The following is a 24,041-nucleotide window of genomic DNA, read 5'->3' as shown; positions in this document are numbered from 1 at the left end:
TAGGATGTTGGATTAATTTTGGTTGGAGAGGAATGAAAAGAAAGTTGTTTGTAGAATCAAAGATTTCACCTTGATTCTTAAGAGCAAATAACTGAATTCTCCAACAGTACTGATTAAAATACTTTTAATCTGCATAACCAAGGTAGCCTAAGCCCTTGAGTGCAAGCTGCAGGTAGCGCAGATCTAAATGACAGATTTGAAGTAGTTTGTGTCAAATGATAGCACTTATTGTCTACTGTTTACAAAGCATTTTAAAAACAAGTCACTGTTTCCCACAAATTCTGCCAGAATATTGTTTTTCTTCTTTCTTTCTTTTAAAAAGTGTTTTAAATCCTTGTTTCTATCAGTAATTTGAGGATAGCGTGAATCCCATGGTACCACTTCTTTTCCTTCCTGTTACTAGTTTTGTAACATTATCATGCAGCTTACTGAATAGGAATTCTTGATAATAGAGTAAAGGTATTGGTGACAAAGAAAAAAAAATTGAAACAAAGTCTTACCTTTTTATTGAAGGACTTTGAGAAATGTTGAAGTTGAATTCTAAAACTCGAGTATACCATTATAATTCTTTAAGGTGGCCCAGTTTACTTCCAAAGCTACTATTACAGAGGAAGAAATTTCCAAAAATTTAGAGAAATTTTAGAGAAATAGAGGATAATCTTTTTCCTAAAAATGATTTGGAAATCTGAGACCTAAGGAACAAGAGTGTGGTGATGGGAAAAGGGAATTTCTAAATTTCTGTCAGATCTCAGATTAAACTCACACTTAATGGGAATTTTTTTCTAACATCTTGAATTTCTCTTATTTTAGGATTACTATGATAAATGTAGGTGGTTAGAGTATGGATAGCTCAGTCAAATGCCAACTACTATGGGTCTAGTAATTCTCTAGGTCATTTTCTTATAGTTGCTCCAACTTGGCCACTTAAGGGTCAGATTCTTAGTAGAGTCATTTTTCTTTTCTAAACTTAAAAAAAACAAAACAAAAAATGACCATATCCACATTGTATACCACTTCAGACCTTCCTATATATGCACTCACTTACCAATGCTGACAAATGCAAGCTCCCTACGACTTTCAAGTTGCATCAGATAATTCATGTTAATGGTTGTAGTAATGAAGCCATCACCTCTTGATAAAATCCTAAATCCCATTCACATATTCAGAATAAAGAAGAGTAGATAGTGCAGTTGTGGATATAGACAAAGGAATCCTGGGTAATCTTATGGGAGGGTTAATCCTGAAGGTATTTCACCTTAGAATTTCCTGTTAAGTAAATATTCAGAGAAAACCAAGAGATTTAAACTTTCAGTTCTGCTGCAGCTTTGAGGATATGAGCCCTAATCCTGGTGTTTTCAGGGAATCTAGTTTGGTGTGGCCCCAAATGATCTCAAATATAAAGGATCCATAGAAAGGATATCTTGGGCCTGGGCCTAATATGAGAGTTGGAGTTTCATGTATTACTTCTCTTTAGAGCATGCTTTTTCAGCAGAGGTGATATCAACTCTCGGGGTGAGTACTGATGAAAAACCTTGTTCTTTTTATGTATAAAGCACAGACATACATACAGTACATAAACAGGTATGCAATGATATGAAAATTTCATGGTGAAAGAGATTAGGAGAACATGTCTAAAAACCTCCTTCCAAGGATGGGGGATAATGCAAAAAAAGTAGAGAAACACTGCTCTGAAGTGTACACATGTGGACATGGGCCAAACCAGCACTACCTCAGAAGTGACTTCAGTAAGAGAGGGAAGATATGTCAGTGTGAGGACACTGAGAGTATTATATCTTTTTGTTTTTTATTTATTTTATTTTATTTTTTGGCTGTGTTGGGTTTTCATTGCTGCACACGGGCTTTCTCTAGTTGCAGCGAGTAGGGGCTACTCTTTGCAGTGCGCAGGCTTCTCATTGCGTTTTGGAGCACGGGCTCTAGGTGTGCGGGCTTCAGTAGTTGTAGCACGCAGGCTCAGTAGTTGTGGCTCATGGGCTCTAGAGCACAGGCTCAGTAGTTGTGGCATACAGGCTTAGTTGCTCCAGGACATGTGGGATCTTCCTGGACCAGGGCTCGAACCTGTGTCCCCTGCTTTGACAGGTGGATTCTTTTTTTTTTTTTTTTTTTGCTGTACGTGGGCCTCTCACTGCTGCAGCCTCTCCCGCCGCGGAGCACAGGCCCTGGACGCGCAGGCCCAGCGGCCACAGCTCACGGGCCCAGCCGCTCTGCGGCATGCGGGATCCTCCCAGACCGGGGCACGAACCCGTATCCCCTGCATCGGCAGGTAGACTCCCAACCACTGCGCCACCAGGGAAGCCCGACAGGTGGATTCTTAAACACTGTGCCACTAGGGAAGCCCTGAGAGTATTAGATCTTTAAGCAAATATTCTAAATAGTGTATCTAAACTAAAAAAGAAAAAAATCAGTTAATATGTAATCTTTTTAAAGTCATCCAATTTTAATATCTCTAGAATTTAAGGACTTTCCTTAACAGATACAAAAATTAAGTCTTCTTCAGTGGAGATACACCCCTGAGTACCATTCTGTTGTCTTGCTTTTACATTTCACAATAAATAAGATACAATAATCTTCTCAAAAAACTTAGGGTATTTTAATGATATGCAGTGTATTAGCAGTTTTTCTTCTTGATCATTAAGAGGTGATAAGAAAGATACTAAAACCATGGCATATTACTGTATATTAAAGTCAAAGGAAAATTTCCACAGAAATAGTAAAGAAACTAACAATACCAAATGAAGATCATATCTGTGCTATGAAATTACCCAGTCAAGGCATTCATCTTTGAAAAATGCTGCAGCTTTTATTTCTTCTCTTTTATTGTATCCATCTTAATGGATGTGACGTTGTTTAGCATTGTGGTTTTCATTTACATTTCACTAATGATTAATGGTGTTAAGCATCTTTTTTTTTTTTCTTTTTTTTTTTTGCGGTACACAGGCCTCTCACTGTCGTGGCCTCTCCCGTTGCGGAGCACAGGCTCCAGATGCGCAGGCTCAGCGGCCATGGCTCACGGGCCCAGCCGCTCTGCGGCACGTGGGATCTTCCCGGACCGGGGCATGAACCTGTGTCCCCTGCATCGGCAGGCGGACCCTCAACTTCTGCGCTTGGGAAGCCCACGCATCTTTTAATATGCAATTTTATTGGCCATTTTTTTAATCTTTGGAGAAATGTTTAAGTCATTTGCCCATTTTAAAATTGGGTTCTTTTTTTGTTAAGCTGTAGAAGTTCTTTCTATATTCTGGATATTAACCCCTTATCATATATATAATTTGCAAATATTTTTCCCATTCTGTGGGTTGCCATTTTATTCTGTTGATTGTATCCTCTTATGCACAAAAGTTTTTAATTTTGATAATTCCAACTTACCTACTTTTACTTTTGCTGTCATATTCAAGAAATCATTGCCAAATCCATTGTTAGAAGAAAACATTGGGAAAAAGCTTCAAAAGTGTTTTATGTCTTTAACTCTTGACGTTTAGGTCTTTGACCCATTTTGGGTTAATTTTTCTGTATGTTGAAAGGTAAGGGTCCATTTTTTTGCATGTAGATTTATAGTTTTCCCAACGCCGCTTCTTGAAAAGAGTGTCTTTCTCCCATTGAATGATCTTGGGGGTACCCTTGTTGAAAACTGTTTGACTATATACATTAGTGATTATTTCTGAGCTTCCTGTTTTATGCCATTAGTCTTTATGTTTGTCTTTATGCCAGTACCACACTGTTTTGATTACTGTAGCTTTTGTAGTAAGTTTTGAAATCAGGAAGTGTGAGACCTCCAATTTTGTTGTTCTTTTTAAAAATTGTTTTGGCTATTTGGTGTCCCTTGAGATTGCATATGAATTTTAGGATGGGCTTTTCTATTTCTGCAAAAAAAATCATTGGGATTTTGATAGGGATTGCATTAAATCTGTAGATTGTACTTAGGGTCGGGGTAGTATCCTCCTACATAGATTACCTCATTTTATCCTCACAACTCTGAGGTAGGTACTATTATTTTTCTCATTTTAAGCATGTAGACATTGAAATTTAGCAAGATACAAATTTCCAAGTCCCACGTTTAGAAAGAAGGGATGTTGGAATTTGAATTTAGGCAGTCTGAGTCCAATGCCAGAGTTCATAACCACTTCACTATGCTGCCTTTCACAGCTTTGGCAGCATGCATATAAAGCAGCAATAAACTAGATAAGCTTTCTGCAGTGATCCGTGATTGTATTTCCCAGGTGGCAAGATGACAGAATCAGTCATTTCAGTTCCCAGTGAAAATTATTTGAATATATTTTTACATGTACTCTCACATCCTATCCTCCAAAAAAGATTTAAGTGCACAACAATTTGATAAAATGTAGAAAAGTAAATCTTTGTAGAAGGAGCAATGTAAGGGATAATAATACCTTTTGCTAGATGACAAGAGAAAGTTGAAAGTAAATAAACTTTAAAAAAAAAAAAAGGTTTGGGAGGTACAACATGACTGAGCTAAACAGGAAGGAGCAGGTGTAGCAGATGCCAGGACAGCGCACAGAAGGTCTCTGGGACCCAGGGTACCGGGACCCAGGGTACCTGCACCCAGGGCAAAAGCAGTGACTTCATAGGAGCCTGGGCCAGACATACTTGCTGGTATTGGATGGTCTCCTGGGGAGGCAGGGGGTGTCTGTGGCTCTCTCTGGGGTCATAAAAGCTGGTGGTGGAAATATTTGGGGAGAGTTCATCTACTGGAACTCTTGCTGGAGGCAGGTATTTTGCTTGGGTCTATAGCACCAAGACCTGGCATCACTCAACAGCCTGTAGGCTCTAGTGCTGGGATGCATCAGGCCAACCAACCAACAGGGCAGGAGCACAGCCCCACCCATTAGCAGACAGTCTGCCTAAAAACTTTCTGAGCCCACCTCAGACATGGCCACCTCAAGACATGGCCCCTGACACGGCCCAGCCCAGCAGAGGGCCAAGACCCAGCTCTATCCACCAGTGGGCAGGCATCGGCCCGTCCCACAAGGAAGCCTGCACAAGCTTCTAAACCAGACATCTGCCAGGTGGCAGACAGCAGAAGCAAGAAAACTGAAATCCTGCAGCCTGTGGAACTGAGTCTGCAAACACAGGTCAGAACCTACCCTGGGACCAGGTGGTCCCTGGCCCTTGGGCAACAAGAGTAGAGTCAACTGCTAGGACACATGGGACATCCCCTACAGAGGGCCACTTATTCAAGGTTGGGAAACATAACTAACCTTCCATATACATAAGAATACAAATATAAATTTAGACAATGAGACAGCAGAGGAATATGTTCCAGATGAAGGAACAAGATAAAACCCCAAAGCAACAACTAAGTAACATGGAGATAGGCAGTACACTCAAAAGAACTTAGAATAATGATCGTAAAGATGATCCAAGAACACGAAAAAGAATGGATGCACAGAGCAAGAAGTTACAAGAAGTTTTTAACAAAGAGAAAATATAAAGGACAAAAAGAGATGAACAATAAAGTGAAAAATATACAGAAGGGATCAGCAGACTAACTGAGGCAGAAGAATGCATAAGTGAGATGGAAGACATAATGGTGGAAATCACTGCATGGAACAGAATACAGTAAAAAGAATGAAAAGAAATGAGGATGGTCTAAGAGACCTCTGGGATAACATTAAATGCACCAACATTCGTATTATAGGGGTCCCAGAAGGAGAAAAGAGAGAGACGACCTGAGAAAATATTTGAAGAGATAATACCTGAAAACTTCCCTAACATGGGAAAGGAAACAGTCACCCAAATTCAGGAAGCACAGAGTCCCATACAGGATTAATGCAAGGAGGAACACACCGAGAGTAATCAAATTGACAAAAATTATAGACAATAAATAAATAAATAAAAGCAACAAGGGAAAAGCAACAAATAACAGACAAGGGAACTCCCATAGGTTATCAGCTGATTTCTCAGCAGAAACTCTGCAGGCCAGAAGGGAGTGGCACAATATATTTAAAGTGATGAAAGGGAAGAACCTATAACCAAGCATACTCTACCCAGCAAGGGTTTCATTCAGATTCTAAGGAAATCAAAAGGTTTACAGACAAAAGCTAAGAGAATTTATCACCACCAGACCAGCTTTGCAACAAATGCTAAAGGAACTTCTCTAGGGGGAAAAGAAAAGGCCACAACTAGAAACAAGAAACTTACGAATGGGAAACCTCACCAGTAAAGGCAAACATACAGTAAAGGTAGGAAATCATCTGCACACAAATATAACAAAATGAGCAATCGTGAGAAGAGGAGAGCACAAATGCAAGATATTGGAAATGCATTTGAAATTAAAAGACCAGCAACTTAATCTTGCTTATGTATAGACTGCTATATCAAAACCTCAGGTTAACTGAAAACTGAAAATCTACAAGATATACACAAAAAAGAAAATTGAATCCAAACCCACACTAAAGATAGTCATCAAATCACAAGGGGAAAAAAAAATCACAAGAGAACAAAAGAGGAAGGGAAAAAAAAGCCTACAAAAACAAATCCAAAACAACAAAATGGCAATAAGAACATACATATTGATAATTACCTTAAATGTAAATGGATTAAATGCTCCAACAAAAGACACTGGCTGAATGGATACAAAAACAACACCCATATGTCTGCTGTCTACAAGATCTGGATCTGAAGACCCACTTCAGATCCAGGGACACATACAGACTGAAAGTCAAGGGATGGAAAAATGTATTCCATGCAAATGGAAATCAAAAGAAAGCTGGAGTAGCAATACTCATATCAGACAAAATAGACTTTAAAATAAAGACTATAAGACTGTTTGTTAAAGAAATAAGACTGTTACAAGAGACAAAGAAGGACACTACATAATGATCAACAGATCAATCCAAAAAGAAGATATAACAATTGTAAATATATATGCACCCAACATAGGAACATCTCAACATACGAGGTAAATACTAACAGCCATAAAGGGAGAAATCAATAGTAACACAATAATAGTTGGGGACTTTAACACTCCACTTATATCAATGGACAGATCATACAGACAAATCAATAAGGAAAAACAGGCCTTAGATGACACATTAGACCAGATGGACTTAACTGATATTTATAGAGCATCCCATCCAAAAGCAGCAGAATACACATCTCAAGTGTACATGGAACAGTCTGCAGGATTGATCACATGCTGGCCAACAAAGTGAGCCTTGATAAATTTAAGAAAGTTGAATCACATCAAGCATCTTTTCCAGCCACAACACCATGAGATTAGAAGTCAACTACAAGAAAAAAATTGTAAGAAAACACAAACACATGAAGGCTAAAAAATATGCTACTAAACAGTCAATGAATCACTAAAGAAAGAGGAAATTGAAAAGTACCTAGAGACAAATTAAAACAAAAGCACGATGATCCAAAACCTATGGGATGCAGCAAAAGCAGTTCTAAGATGAAGTTTATAGCAATACAGTCTCACCTTAGGAAACAAGAAAAATCTGAAATAAATGACCTAAACTTATACCTAAAGCAACTACAGAAAGAAGAACAAAAAAACCCAAGTTTAGTATAATGAAAGAAATCATAAGGATCAGAGCAGCAATGAATGAAATAGAGACTAAGAAAACAATAGAAAAGATCAATGAAACTAAAAGCTGATTCTTTGAAAAGATAAACAAAATTGATAAACCTTTAGCCAGACTCATAAACTAAAAGAGGGAGAGGGCTCAAAACAATAAAACTAGAAATGAAAAAGGAGAAGTTAGAGTAGACATCACAGAAACACAAGGGATCATAAGAGACTACTACAAGCAACTATATGCCAATAAAATGGACAACCTGGAAGAAATGGACAAATTCCTAGAAAAGCACAACCTTCCAAGACTGAACCAGGAAGAAATAGAAAATATAAACAGCAATCACAAGCACTGAAATTGAGACTGTGATTTAAAATCTTCCAACAAACAAAAGCCCAGGACCAGATGGCTTCACAGGCGAATTCTATCAAACATTTAGAGAAGAGCTAACACCTATCCTTCTCAAACTCTTCCAAAATATAGCAGAGGCAGGAACACTCCCAAACTCATTCGACGAGGCCACCATCACCCGGATACCAAGACCAGACAAAGATGTCACAAAGGAAGAAAACTACAGGCCAATATCACTGATGAACATAGATGCAAAAATCCTCAACAAAATCTGGCAAACAGAATCCAACAGCACATTAAAAGGATCATACACCATGATCAAGTGGGGTTTATCCCAGGAATGCAAGGATTCAATATACGCAAAAAAATTCAAACATATTAATGCATTGTAAGTGTATATTATATAGATATGTGGAAAAGAACCTTTGTCCTAAGAAATAACAGAGCCAAATAGGAATTTAAAAATTTAACTAAAAAGAACATTACAGTACATATTTGGGAAAGAAACTAGAAAAAGATTTCAAATGATACTTACCCCCTAATTAATGGCAGAAAAGTAGGAATTCCACTTTTGATTCTATGTATAAACTTTATATGTAGCATTAATATGTAGCATTAAAAAATTTTCACATGTGGACATAAAGTGGAAAAACACACCAAAAACTTAAGTGTTATAACATCTATATTGAGTTGAGATACGAAAGCACATAAATAGCAGAATTTCTACAATATTCATATAGTGACTCTATTACCAGTGGTTCTCAACCTTTAACCTACTTCAGAATGACCCAGAAGGCCTATAAAAATGCAGACCACTGAGCCCTATACCCAGAGTTTCTGATTCAGTAGGTCTGGGGGAGGACATTAGAACTATATTTCTAACAAGTTCCCAGGTGATGCTGACACTGCTAACCTGGTCAGCCCTCTATTCTGACCAAGGCAGAATAAAATTTCACATTATATCAGTACCTTCAAAGCAAAGACAGAGGATCCTGGAGAGAGATTACAACCTAAAGAAAGTCACTGAACTCTAAGTCCTCAATAGAAACTGAAAAAACTTCTGACGGACCAGTTACTATTATAAAACACAAAGAATTTTAAATGTACCTACTATTGCAGTATAAGAGCTCCTACTAGGAGTAGTAGTTGATTAGTTAGTTTTAAATTGGTAGGACAGATGTATTAGCATACTGGAGTGAGCGTAATAGTCATGGGCACCAGTCTGTATATCATACACATGGAATGCAGAACATTCCATAATCCATTTAAATGTAGCTTAAGAGAGTTTCAATCATACTGACAAAAATAAACAGGTTAATTCTTAGATGTCTACAATGATCATGCCATGTCCGGTAACATCTTCTTCAAATATAAAAATATATGAAAAATAGGGCACCAAAGAAAATACTAAGATTCCTATTACCACCATAAAATATTGTCAAGTGCTTGCAAGTACATTCAGATGTTGTTCACAGTAGAGAACTTACAAGGACAATCACCAAAAAAATAAAAGTAAAATATATTAAGCTATTTATTAAGTTAGTATAATTCCTATGATGGTTAGTACATCTCAGTCACAACTGCTGATGCTTTAAGTTTTTATAATCAATATATGGAAGGCATGCAATAATAAGTTCTTTTTGTACATCCCTTCAGACAACATTTTTCTGAGTATCCTCTGCACTTTCTTTGGGGATGATTCCCCCAAAACAAATTGCTTAAGGTTTTAATTTTGTTTGTATTTTTCTTCTGAAATTCTACAATCTCATGAATATATGGACTGATATCTTGTGATGAGGAAAATATCTCTTGTCTTGTCTTAAAAGGCAAGTTGGCCTTTTTGTACTGATGCTCAGACAGTGACTGCATCTTCAAATTGTTTAATGCTTCTTCCTGAGAGGCAAAAGTAGAGACTGTTGAGAGACAAGAAAAAAACCCTACTTTATTAAAATCTTCGTTTAGCTGAAAATTTAATCATAATGCTGTAATACTAGAGTCAGCTAATTTTGAAAACACAAGTAATCACATTTTAACTAGTAAAATGGTTATTTGAAAGCAATGTATATTTTTAACTAAAATAGTTGTAGGTATTGTTTTCCTATAAAAAAGGCCTAGAAACATTTGCACATTTTTATGCAAAAAATATTGAGATATAACTCATATGCCATAAAATTGAGCATTTTAAAGTATACAATTAATATATTCACAAGGTTGTGCAAACATCACCACTACCTAATTCCAGAACATTTCTATCACCCACAAAAGAAACCCCCACCCATTAGCAGTCACTCCCATTTCCCTCTTCCTCCAGCCCCTGGCACCTACTAATCTACTTTCTATTCTATGGATCTGCCTAAATCATACTATATGTGGCCACCTGTGTCTGGTTTCTTTCACTGAGCATATTTTCAAGGTTCAACCATGTTGTAGCATCTCTAGCAATACTTTATTCTTTTTATGGCTGAATAATTTTCCACTGTATGGATATATCACATTTTGTTTATCTGTTTATCAGTTGATGAACATTTGGGTTGTTTCTACTTTTTGACTATTATGAATAGCACTGCTCTGAACACCCACATACAAGTTTTTGTGTGAACACATTTTCAGTTTTCTTGGATATATACCTAGGAGTAGAACTGCTGGATCATATGGTAAATTTGTTTAACTTTTTTAGGAACCGCCAAACTATTTTCCACAGTGGTTGTACCATTTTACAATCCCACCACTAGGCTTCCAACTGCTACACATCTTCACCAACATTTGATATTTTTCATATTTTGATGAGAGCCATCCTAATGGATGTGAAGTGGTATCCCACTGTGGTTTTAATTTGCAATGACCTTGCAACTAATGATGTTGAGCATTTTTCATGTGCTTACTATATATCCTCCTTGTAGAAATGTCTATTCAAATCCTTTGCCAATTTCTAATTATTTGTCTTTTACGCACATTTTTAACTAAGTGGTTAGTAGAAGCCATTTTGGTTTTTGTTGAAATATAAAGAAATGGAAAAGTAGTGATACGCTCAATGAACTGATTATTTCTATTATACTGCTCTTACTCAATATTACTGATAATAAATTAAAATAACACCAGAAGGTAATTAATTGGCGGCTTGTTGGATTTCCATCATTGCCCTTGCCCATCTACAGTCCCTTTTGGGAGATATATTTGCCTCTAGCCATTGCTGTAGAGTCACCCTTAGGCAGTCATAGGGTGATTCCACCTTATATCCACAGATGAATAGTCAGGAGGTTGGCACCTGACCCCAAACAAACCAATCTACTACAGTGGCCAGCAATCCATGCCATGTGAAAAATAAGTTGGCTCAATCAGATTTCCTCTCTTTAAAATTAGAACTAAGAAGTAATGAGAACAAGATGAGTTAGAACGAAAACTGAGAGGATACTATGAAGCTTATCATGACAAGCTAAAGTTATAAAGGAACATAGATATTAGAGGAGAAAAGATTCAGAGAGAGAAAGAGAGAAGGTGATTTTTAGCACTGACTTGATTCCTTAGGCTTTCCAGGGCCTTTCCAGATCCATTTACAGATCTTGTTTTTATAATAACTATCCTCCGCTTTTTTCTTGAGGGTATTTAGGAGAAACTCTGTCTCTTGCAGTGACAGTCCTATTAGAATACTCTGTAATAACTTTGTATTTAATAAATGCCTAAGACAAAATGTGGAATAGTAAAACTTTAGGACAGATATTAATCTATTCTAAAGTAGCAAATAATGTCATCTAAGACAGATAAATATGTGATCAATTAAAGTGTGTCACAATGAACAGAGTACACTGAAGGGAAAAGTGAATTAGGTTGTCTACGCAGGTTGAAGAAAGACATTCCTGGATGAGATGTGCCATGTTCTGCCACTTAAAGGGAAAAAAAAGGCAGACAATAAGAAGGAAACTTGTTCATGAATGAAGGCAACTAGGGACTAGTTAATGAAAAGTACATGTCAAATTGGAGAGGGAACTTAAAAGGGAAACAAGCTGTACTCATCAGGAAACAAGAAAGGTTAAAAATGAGTATTCAAATCAATGAATTTGAAAAAGAGCAACAGAGATAACCCAAATAAGTAATAAGGAAAGAAATCAATGAATTATAGAAACAAAACAATATAAAGATTTAGAAAACCAAAAGTTGGCTCTTTTAAAGGATTAATAAAATATAACTTTAGCCAGACTAATCAAGAAAAAAAGATGAATGTGAACAAAATACACTAGGAAAAAAAGGACTAAAATACAGATACAACAGTGGTTCATACAAATCAACATCAAAAAAACAAAACAACCCAATCAAAAAATGTACAGAAGAACTGAACAGACATTTTTCCAGAGAGGAAATGCAGATGGCCAACAGGCACATGAAAAGATGCTCAACATCGCTAATCATCAAGGAAATGAGTCAAATCAAAACCACAGTGAAATATCACCTCATACCTACCAGAATGGCTATCATCAAAACTAACACAACCAATGTTGGCAAGGATGAGGGGAAAAGGGAACCCTCGTACTGTTGGTGAGAATGTAAACTGGTGCAGCCACTCTAGAAAACAGTCTGGAGGTTTCTCAAAAAACTAAAACTAGAACTACCATATGACCCAGCAATTTCACTTCTACGTATATATCCAAAAGAAACAATACACTAATTCGAAAAGATACAGGCACCCCAATGTTCATAGCAGCATATTTACAATTGCCAAGATATGGAAGCAACCTAAGTGTCCATCAACATATGAATGGATAGAAAAAGTTGTGAGAGATATATATATATGTATGTATGTATATATAATGGAATATTACTCAGCCATAAAAAAGAATGAGATTTTGCCTTCTGCAGCAACATGGATAGACTTGGAGGGTATTATGCTAAGTGAAGTAAGTCAGACAGAGAAAGACAAATACTGTATGATATCACTATATGTGGAATCTAAAAAATACAACAAATAGTGAATATAACAAAAAAGAAGCAGTCTCACAGATACAGGGAAGAAATGAGTGGTTACCAGGGAGGAGAGGGAAGGGAGGAGAGGTAAGACAGGGGTGGGGGATTATGAGGTAAAACAATTATGTATAAAATAAGCTACAAGGATATATTGTACAATACCAGTAATATAGCCAATATTTTATAATAGCCAATATTTTATAATAACTATAAATGGAGTATAAAAATTGTACACCTGTAACATATAATATTGTACACCAACTATACTTCAATTAAAAACATTTTTTTAAACCATAAGCCCATTTCACTTACAAATGTTTGTTTGAAAGTCCCAAATAAGGTATTAGTTAACTGAATCCATGAACGTATTTTACAAATATATTAAGAAAGTGTTTATCCCAGAAATGCAAGATCACAAAATCTATAAATGCAATTTACTATATTAATAGACTCCCATGCTCACTCTCAGCTGGTTTCGCTTTCTACTTTATAAGAAAATTGAAGGAATCAGAAGAGAACTTGTATTTGCTCCCTTCACTGTCTTTTTACTCATCTCTTAACATCTGTACCCATAATTCTGCCTTCCTAAGTATTTCCATAGATGAATTATCCACTCTAAAACCAATTCCTCCACTTATGGACTAGATCTATTTCCTCCTGCCCACTCTGGGATATCACTCCAGCAGTGCTTCTCTTTATCTTTCTTTCATCATTATTTTTTCACTTCTAGCGAACCACTCCTATCAGCAAATGTGCTATTTCTCCCACTTAAAAAAAAAAAAAAAAACAAGAAACACTTCTCTTGGCCCTGCTTACCATCCAATTTCTCTTCTCTCCTCTGTAGCAAAACTCCTTCTGTATTTATTAATTCACTTCTCTTCTCTTACTCGGTCTGAAACGCATTCTATACAGGCTTTTACTCCATCACTCCACCAAAACTTCTCTTATCAAGCTCACAAACAACCTCTATATTGCTAAATTCAACAGCCAACTCTCATCTTATTTAACTAATAAAAACCACTCCTTCTTGATATGCTTTCTTCACTTGGTTTCCAGGATACCACATTCTCTCTCCTTCCCACCTAACTATTTGCCCCTTTCTACCTCCTTTACAAGTACTTCCTCTTCAGTTTTTTTTAATGTTGATGTCTCCCAGAGCTCAGTCCTTGGTACTCTTTTCAATCTATACTTACTCTCTTCATGATCTCATCCAGTCTTATGGCTTAAAAAATTATCTATATACCTGTGGCTCCTTAATTTCTTTCTTCAAGCAAATTTTTTCTTCCAAACTCCAGATTCATATATCCTACTTGCTACTCAACATCTCCACTCTGATGTCTCAAACTCAACATGTTTAAAACTCCACCTGAACTTTTCAAACTCAAAATGTCCAAAGATGAACTACTAATACTGTTTTCCAAACCTGTTCCACTTGAGGCCTTTCCTATTTCAGTTGATAGTAACCCTATCCTTCCAGGTGTTCAAAGCAAAAACTCTGAAATCACATATTTTTTTAACATATTGGAGTAATTCCTGATTTTTCTTTTTTCTCATATCTCACATCATATCTGCCCAAATATATCTAGATTATAACAGTTATCACTGCTTCCACTCACTGCTACCATCCTTATCCAGATGCTATCCTCTCTAATACCTTCCTAACAGGTCTCTCTGTTTCTACTCTTGCTTCCCTACAGTCTATCCTCAACACAGTGGTCAAAGTGATCCCTTTAAAATGTCAATTATGTCACTCCTCTGCTCAAAAACCTGTAATGACTCCTTGCAAATGCTATAAGAATAAAAAAAGAAGAGTGGTATAAAGTTTAGAAAGTAAGTGACAAAAAACTATTAAGATAGTTCCACATAATTACTGGATTAAAATCAACCTGTAAAACTCAACTGCATTTCTCTAACCAATGATCACTAACTAGAAATATAATTAACAAGTATTTACAATAGCAACAAAATTAAAGTATTAAGCATTAACTTAACCAACAATACAGAAAGTCTCTATAGAGAAAACTTTAAAATTCTAATGACAGAATACAAAGATATTCCATGTTTTTGGCTGAGATGACTTTTTGTTAAAAAGATGTCAATTCTCTTCAAATTATTCTCTGTAATTCCATGCATCCCATTTAAATTCCAGATGGGTTTTTATAAAATAAATTCAATAAGCTTACTCTTAAATGTATATATAAGGATAAAGGCAGAGGATTAGTTCAGTCAACCTTAAGGGAAAAAAATAATTGGAGACTTGCTCTCCAAGATAAATGACACCCTACAGAGTCATAGTACTAAAACAGTGTAGTAATAATACAAAGTCAAACAAAAAGACCAATTAAATAAGAATCTCAGACAAACTTAATAAACAATAAAAGTGGCTCTACAATCAATGGGAAAAAACCGATTGTTCAGTAGATGGTATTCAGAAAATTATTTCTTCATGTAGAGAAAAGTAAGACACTGAGAAAACTAAAGATAGTATCCCTAGCAGAACAGAACCAAAAATGGGCCCCAGAATTAAGGACCTAATGAGAACAGTAAAACTATAAAATTAACAGAAGAACAGAAAAGGAACCTCTAAAACTTTTGAAAGTTTTGTTCATACTTTTGAAAGTATGAACAATAAGGCAAAACTCTTATCGTCTAATTGTATAAAAATTAAGACTTTCTGTCAAACACCAGTAGACAGATGACAGAATAGGAGAACATATTTGTAATATCTAAAACCTACAGCTGATTACTATTGTATCTAGATTTTGAATAACTCTTACAAATCAACTGGAAGATGACAATTCCAACAAAAAGTGAGCAAAATGTATAAACAGGAAATTTTCAGAAAAAAGGAACCCAAGAGGCTAATATGTATATGAAGAGGTGCTCAAATTCAGAGCAAATTAAGACAAAAATGAGACACTATTTCACGCCTGTGGCACTGGCAAAAGTTAAAAATTGTATAATGTTAATTCTTGACAGGGATACAAGAACACAGGAATCCTCATGTACTAGTGGTGCAACTATAAATTGGTGTAGCCATTCTGCAAAGCAATCTGAATGCACCTCAAGTAAATTAAACATAATATATTTTATGATACATCAATTCTACCCCTAGGTATATATCCCAGAGAAATGTCCACACAGATCCATAAGGGGGCATATACAATGATGCTCACTGCAGTGTTATTTATAGTGGCAGGGAGTTGAAGGCTATATAGGTTAGATGTTCATCACTAGGAGAAAGAATAAGTAAAATGTGAGGAATGCGTATGAATATTATGCAGCAGTTTGAAGCAATGACTAAAAGTTCACATAGCAATAATAAGATATAGATCTCAAATACCATTTAGATATATTTTTAAAATACATGCACAGGAAATAATGCACAATTTGCAATAAAACGTATAAAAACAAAAATACATAATAAAACATTGGAATGGATGCCTATGGGAGGAGGAGAATGGGCATGAAGAAAGGAGATATGTGGAGACTAATTATCTTCTAACATACCATATAATTTATTTATGTTTATTGTCTATCTTCACTATTCTGTAAGCTTCATGAAGGCAAGAACCTTCACTGCCTCCTGAGTGAAACTGTTCACTCTTATATCCCAAGCAGCATGAATACTAACTAATATACAACAGGCACACAAATTTTGTTGAATTAATATATAAATAGAGAGGTTCTGCATAGCCAGTTGTGATAATGATATCTAAAGAAACAAGAAAATAAACAAAAAAACAAGAACAAGTGAATGAAGACCAAGAATGGGGGAATACAGCCTATCTAACTGGAATAGTGGTTATGGATTATGAAAAACTGGTGATGAAACTTTGATGATTTCACCTGGTACTAAGAGTTAGGCAGCACCATATTCAGCCAGAATTTAGAAATATGACGTTAGCTTCATGGTGCCACACTATGAGGTAAGCATGAGACATGGCCCATACATTCAGGATCCACTAACAAGAAGTACACATCTCAAATTCAAGTTATGCATGAGTAGTCCTGAAAAAAAGCATTTTTGAATATGAGTGTATCAAACTATCTTTTCCTGTGTCAGACTCAAATAGATCATCAGAAGATTAAAATTGTTGATAACTGACTTGATCTAATATAGAAATATATTCTGCTGATATAAGCTAAATAAAAATCAATCAACTTTACAGCAACATTCACATGTAAAAGAAATTGCATACTTATATATTCTACGTTGGAATTCTATATTGGAAACACATACCTCTCTACAACTTCTAAATTAGTCACTAGAAATTAATAGGACTACATGTCGTCTTTCCTTATAGATTAAGAATTCTTTAAATTTTAATACACATTCATATTGATAACCTAAATCCATTTTTCGTTCTTCCATATATTTTAAAACAACCATGGTTTTATTGCCACATGATATTTCCACTTCAGCAAACGGCCCTTTATATAGCTCCCATAGTAACATGTTTAATGGGTATGAGAACTCTGAAATATTATCAGATGTATTTTCATTTCCTACGAATCCTGTTTCATTGCAGATCCCTCCTCATTGAATTAGTGACATGTTCTCCTTCAGGGGATTGTGAATAATACCTGAGACAAAGGAGTGATTAATCAGCTCTGAGTTTTAAAGTTGACTTTTTATTAATGAGAAAAGTGTTTCCTCCAGAGTAGGCTTTGTCGAGAAAAAGGATTCTAAACTCTTTTTCAATAATAAACTCAAGCTTGGATGACTGAAGGTAAAATTTTGACTAGGTTATAGGTAATGAGAGCACAGTATTTGATGTGAGAGAAATGCCCACTGAACATGAAGTAGAAAGGGTAGGTCCACCTTGCATTTCTGGGAGAAAAGAGTAATGAAGAAATAGAGAAGTGAACTATTCCCTTGTTACTCAAAGAGCAGTGTCCAACTAACAGAATAAGCATCACCTGGGAGCTTATAAAACTGTAGACTCTCAGGCCCCACCCCAGACCTACTGAATCAGAATCTGTATATTAACAGTATTCCCCAGGTGATTCATATACACATTAAAGTGTGAATATCAACTGAACTAAGGTACAATTTAGAGACTGGTGAGAAACAATTCCTTCTTTATAAGAGCAGGATAAAGTGAGTTTATATGTAGGCGGTTTTGATGGTGGAAAATGATTAAGATTCAGTCTGATGCTTTCTGTTGTTTCTGTCTTTAAAAGTTTTCATTCCCCTTATATGCAGATGGCATGATACTCTATATAGAAAACCCTAAAGACTCCACACAAAAACTACTAGAACTGCTAAACAAATTTAGCAAGGTAGTAGGATACAAGATTAACATACAGAAATCTGTTGCATTTCTTTCCACTAACAATGAGATATGAGAAACAGATAGTAAAAAAAAAAAAAAAATCCCTTTTAAAATCACATCAAAAAAAACAAAAAACAAAAAAAACCTAGGAATAAACCTGACCAAGGAGTGAAAGACTTATACCCTGAGAACTATAAAACATTGATAAATGAAACTGAAGATGATTCAAAGAAACGGAAAGATATCCCATGCTCTTGGATTGGAAGAAATCTACAGATTTAATGCGATCCCTGTCAAATGACCCACAACATTTTTCACAGAACTAGAACAAATAATCCTAAAATTAATATGGACCCACAAAAGACCCAGAATTGCCAAAGCAATCCTAAGGAAAAAGAACAAAGCTGGAGACACAACCCTCTCAGACTTTAGACAATACTACAAAGCTACAGTCATCAAAACAGTGTGATATTGGCACAAAAACAGACATAAGGATCAACTGAACAGAATAGAGAGCCCAGAAATAAACCCACACACCTATGGTCAATTAGTCTTCAACAAAGGAGACAAGAATATACAATGGAGAAAAGACAGTCTCTTCAGCAAGTGGTGCTGGGAAAGCTGGACAGCCCCACGTAAATCAATGAGGGTAGAACACTCCCTCACACCATACACAAAAATAAACTCAAAATGGCTTAAAGTCTTAAATATAAGACATGACACCATATAATTCCTAGTAGAGAACATAGGCAAAACATTCTCTGACATAAATCATACCAATGTTTTCTTAGGTCAGTCTCCCAAGGCAATAGAAATAAAAGCAAAAATGAGCAAAGGGGACCTAATCAAACTTATAAGCTTTTGCACAGCAAAGGAAACCATAAACGGAATGAAAAGACAACCTACAGAATGGGAGAAAATATTTGCAAATGATGTGACCAACAAGGGCTTAATTTCCAAAATATACAAACAGCTCATATAGCTCAATATAAAACAAAACAAAACAAAACAAACAACCCAGTCAAAACTGGGCAGAAGAACTAAATAGACACTTCTCCAAAGAAGACTACAGATGGTCAATGGGCACATGAAGGTGCTCAACATCGCTAGTTATTAGAGAAATGCAAATCAAAACTACAATGAGATATTACTTCACACTGGTCAGAATGGCCATCATCAAAAAGTCTACAAATAATAAATGCTGGAGAGGGTGTGGAGAAAAGGGAACCCTCCTACACTGTTGGTGGGAATGTAAACTGGTACAGCCACTATGAAGAACAGTATGGAGGTTCCTTTAAAAATTATTGGGTTGGCCAAAATGTTCATTTGTTTTTGTTTTTGTTTTCCGTAAGATGGCTCTGGTAGCGTTTAGGTGTCTTTAACTTCATTCGAAACAATTTTGTTAGTTTGTATTGTGACAGCTGTCATATCAGCATATTAAAAAAAAAAAACACTTATTAGGGACTTCCCTGGCGGTCCGGTGGTTAAGACTTCACCTTCCAATGCAGGGGTTTGGGTTCAATCCCTGGTCAGGGAGTTAAGATCCCACATGCCTCTTGGCCAAAAAACGAAAATGTAAAACAGAAGCAATATTGTAACAAATTCAATAAAGACTTTAAAAATGGTCCCCACCAAAAAAAATCTAAAAAGAAAAAAACCTTATCAAAATTGGTGAATTTTTGTGTAGCCATTTTAATACTGAAGATGGAAGAAAAATAGCAACATTTTCGGTATATTATGCTTCGTTAATATTCCAAGAAAGGTAAAAATGCAACTGAAACGCAAAAAATTTGTGCAGTGTATGGAGAAGGTGCTGTGACTGATCGAATGTGTCAAAAGTGATTTGCGAAGTTTTGTGCTGGAGGTTGCTCACTGGACGATGCTCCATAGTCGGGCAGACCAGTTGAAGTTGATAGCGATCAAATCGAGACATTAATTGAGAACAATCAACGTTATACCATGCAGGAGACAGCCAACATACTCAAAATATCCAAATCAAGCAATGAAAATCATTTGCTTGGTTATATTAATCACTTTGATGTTTGGGTTCCACATAAGTTAAGCAAAAAACCTTCTTGACCATATTTCCACATGTGATTCTCTACTGAAATGTAATGAAAACATTCCGTTTTTAAAACAAATTGTGACAGGCGATGAAAAGTGGACACTGTACAATAAAGTGGAATGGAAGAGATCATGGGGCAAGCGAAATGAACCACCACCAACCACACCAAAGGCTGGTCTTCAGCCAAAGAAGGGGATGTTGTGTATATGGTGGGACTGGAAGGGAATCCTCTACTATGAGCTCCTTCCTGAAAACCAAACGATTAATTCCAACAAGCACTGCTCCCAGTTAGACCAACTGAAAGCAGCACTCAGTGAAAAGCGTCTGGAACTAGTCAACAGAATACACATAATCTTCCATCAGGATAACACAAGACCACATGTTCCTTTGATGGCCAGGCAAAAACTGTTACAGCTTGGCTGGGATGTTCTGATTCATCTGCCGTATTAACCAGACACTGCACCTTCAGATTTCCACTTATTTTGGTCTTTACAAAATTCTCTTAATGGAAAAAATTTCAGTTCCCTGGAAGATTGTAAAAGGCACCTGGAACAGTTCTTTGCTCAAAAAGATATAAAGTTTTGGGAAGATGGAATTATGAAGTTGCCTGGAAAATGGCAGAGGGTAGTGGAACAAAATGGTGAATACATTGTTCAACAGTTATGGGTGAAAATGAAAAATGTGTCTTTTATTTTTACTTAAAAACCAAAGGAACACACACAATGGAATATTACTCATCCATAAAAAAGAATGAAATAATGCCATTTGTAGCAACATGGTGCAACCTAGAGATTATCATATTAAATGAAGTAAGTCAGACAGAGAAAGACAAATATCATGATTATCACTTATATGTGGAATCTAAAAAAATGATACAAATGAACTTATTTACAAAACAGAAATAGACATAAGAAACAAACTTATGGTTACTAAAGGGGAAAGGGGGGAGGGACAAATTAGAAGTATGGGACTAACAGATACACACTACTATATATACAATAAATTAAAAAAGGACTTTCTGTGTAGCACAGGGAACTATATTCAATATCTTGTAATAACCTATAATGGAAAAAATCTGAAAAAGAATATATACAAATATACATATATAACTAATCTAATAACTAAACTAATATTATATATAAATACAACTGAGTCAATTTGCTGTACACCCGAAACTAACACAACATTGTAAATCAAATACACATCAATGAAAACAATTTTATTCTCTTAGCAACAATAATCTTATAAGATTTATTCATTCATTCATTAAAGAATAAGTGCTTATCAGAATATAGCCAATACTTTATAACTTTAAATGGAATATAATCTATAGAAATTTTGAATCACCATGTTATACACCTGAGACTAATATTGTAAACCAACTATACCTCAAAACAAAAAAAAAGAATAAGTGTTTATAATGTGCTAGGCAATGTTTTAGCTTGTTTCAGTCATCTACATTAGGGTCTCTCTTTTGGCACCAAAGTCTAACTCCTTTCCTTAATTTCAGAAATCTTGACTTTTGCAAAATTTGTCCAAATAGAATCAACTGGATTACTATAAAAGGCAATAACTTCAATGACACTACACTCTATAGACCACAGTCTACAAATAAAGTGCATTTTCTTTTAAAATGGCAAACATATTGGGACTAAAATGTGTTAGTCACAAAATGTAAAAACAGAAGAATGGATCTGAAACAAAAATACTCTTCCTAAAGACTGCTTAAAAGCATTAAGTATAAATTCAATACATATTAAGCACATACCCTGTGCTCAGCCCTCTGCTAGACATTTCAGATAAAAACATACATGAGCAATCCCTATAACATGGTATGGCATACAGGGCTGGCATTAAGAGATTGAGACTTGCCAGTAGCACAAGCCTAGTGCTTAGAAAGACCCTGCATTTTGTTTAATGCTCTGTTGTCCCAGTCTTGAAATTCTCAATAATTTTATCTTTTGACTTGTATGTGAAGTCTGATGGGACAGAGGACCATGTGTTTGAGCAGAGGAGATACGCACAAGAAAGGTAAAAAGCTTTATATTTTAGTACCTTTAACAGTTTTTCCTGCTTTTTGAACAAGGGGCCCTGCATTTTTATTTGCACTAGGCTGGGCCAATTATGTAGCAGGTCCTCATTACAGTTAAATATTACAGTTAAATGTAAATAGTTAAATAGAATTATGTGTTAGATATTGCGGTAGAATGGAGAATGGAGTGAGTAGCTATGAAATGGTCAGTGATGAGTTCACAGGGAAAATGATACCTAAATCAGGCTTTGAAGGGCAAAATAGTTTGCCAGGTGACAAGGGCACTGCAGAAAGGGAAAGCGAGGGAAACAGCATTATTCTTATACAAATGTGTAGACTTACATGTGTACGCTTCTTTCCTCCAAGTTACAACAAACAAAAACAAAGACTTCATGGCTTTTGTATATGTATTAGGCACAAATTCCATTTCCTGCAGAAGTTCCATGCCTGGCAGGGCAAATTCGGGAATAAGAAATGTACAAAGATGAAAAAACATGCCTCTGGTTTAGATTTTTACCTGGGTTTGTCGCTCTCCTCCAGACCGGGAAAGTGGTTTGCGAGCTTTCTAACCGGTCAGGGATAAAGGTTTCGACCTTCTCCGAGGCCTGGGAAAGCAGCTGTGTGAAAGGCTTTTCCTCCTCACTGTGGCTCCAGTTAACAGTGCCACAGAGTTTTACTATTTCTTGCAACAGATGCCTGCCGCACAATCTCCTGGCTCGACTAATGTCGTTCAGCTCACGGGAGACCCGAACTAGCAGGAGCCCGACACACAAGCAGAAGAGCCACGGCATCCCTGGACCCCCAACACAGACAGATCCCCCGAGGGCCCTAACTGCCGTCTGTCCCACGACTGCGCGTGCGCACCTGGCGACCTTCTGATTTTCGCGTGCAGACCTCGCGAGAACTTCAAGACTAGGTGAGCGGCGCCGGCGCCTAAACTTCCCGTGTTACGCGGGGCTCTCAGGCCGTCCCAGGTGGCTGCCTGTTAATTTTTAAAATGATTGATTAGTTTTTCTTGCCATCCTCACTAGGGAGACTCATCAAATGAAATATGGGGCCGTAGTTAACGCATCCCTCTAGTGGAATGCGTTTCCCGCCTCTTTTGCCTGTTGGGACGTCGCTTCCTTCGAGAAACCTCTCATTTTCTTCATGGCGTTTATCTCGGTAGGTTTCCTCACATTTATTTTTGCGCCTGTTTGATAATTTCTTCCCCTAATCCCCGGGTTTCACGAAGGCAATGCCGGCGTCTGTTCTTGCTTCCCATTGTACCTCAGGGCCTGACGCATAGTTGGCAAATATGTGGAAACATGTGTGCACGTTTTAAAGTCAGATGCAAAGCTTTCTGAGGAAATTCCTACCAGTTCTGCAGGGAGAAATGGGCCTTAGCCTCAATCTCCAGAACAAAGAGAGGATTTGGGATAATCTAGTATTTTTGTTTATAGATTATAGAGGATTGCCCATTGCCAAATTATTAGTGCCAAGTTTAGTACTAGCCGGTTATTTTATCAGCAAAAGTGAGTTTATTCAGGAATAGCCAGAGGAATGCAATTCAGGACATATGAACCTTGACTGGCCGTAAGCAAATCCAGAGAACGAGGAAGAGAACTTGCTTTTATAGAGAAAAGGGGTGGAAGGTGGGAGGGAGTGTGATAACCAAAGAGTCCACTGAGGAAGCTGGGAGTCCAAAGTATGGGGTTTTCTCCTTGGCTGGACTGCTTAGTTTCCGATTGGCAGGGATATGTGGGCCGGAGAGAAGCTTTTTTTCTTCCTGCTGTATTATAAGTAGAGGTGCCGTCCTC

The 24,041-nt window shown here is 36.5% G+C and overlaps 1 protein-coding gene across 1 annotated transcript; it reads right to left on the bottom strand.

Moving 5' to 3' along the window:
• Positions 1 to 9,420: 9,420 nt before the first annotated feature.
• INSL6 (insulin like 6) lies at positions 9,421 to 23,048 on the bottom strand. Its single transcript, XM_004279144.3, is given in 3 exon segments — positions 9,421 to 9,548; positions 9,550 to 9,823; positions 22,760 to 23,048. Coding segments are annotated over 3 exon segments (612 nt in total). The 5' UTR covers positions 23,034 to 23,048; the 3' UTR covers positions 9,421 to 9,484.
• Positions 23,049 to 24,041: the final 993 nt, after the last annotated feature.

The sequence above is a fragment of the Orcinus orca genome, chromosome 6 (assembly GCF_937001465.1).
Source record: "Orcinus orca chromosome 6, mOrcOrc1.1, whole genome shotgun sequence".
Taxonomy (NCBI): Eukaryota; Metazoa; Chordata; class Mammalia; order Artiodactyla; family Delphinidae; genus Orcinus; species Orcinus orca.
Note: the sequence above shows the minus strand (reverse complement) of the source record. Positions and strands in the feature narration are given on the sequence as shown.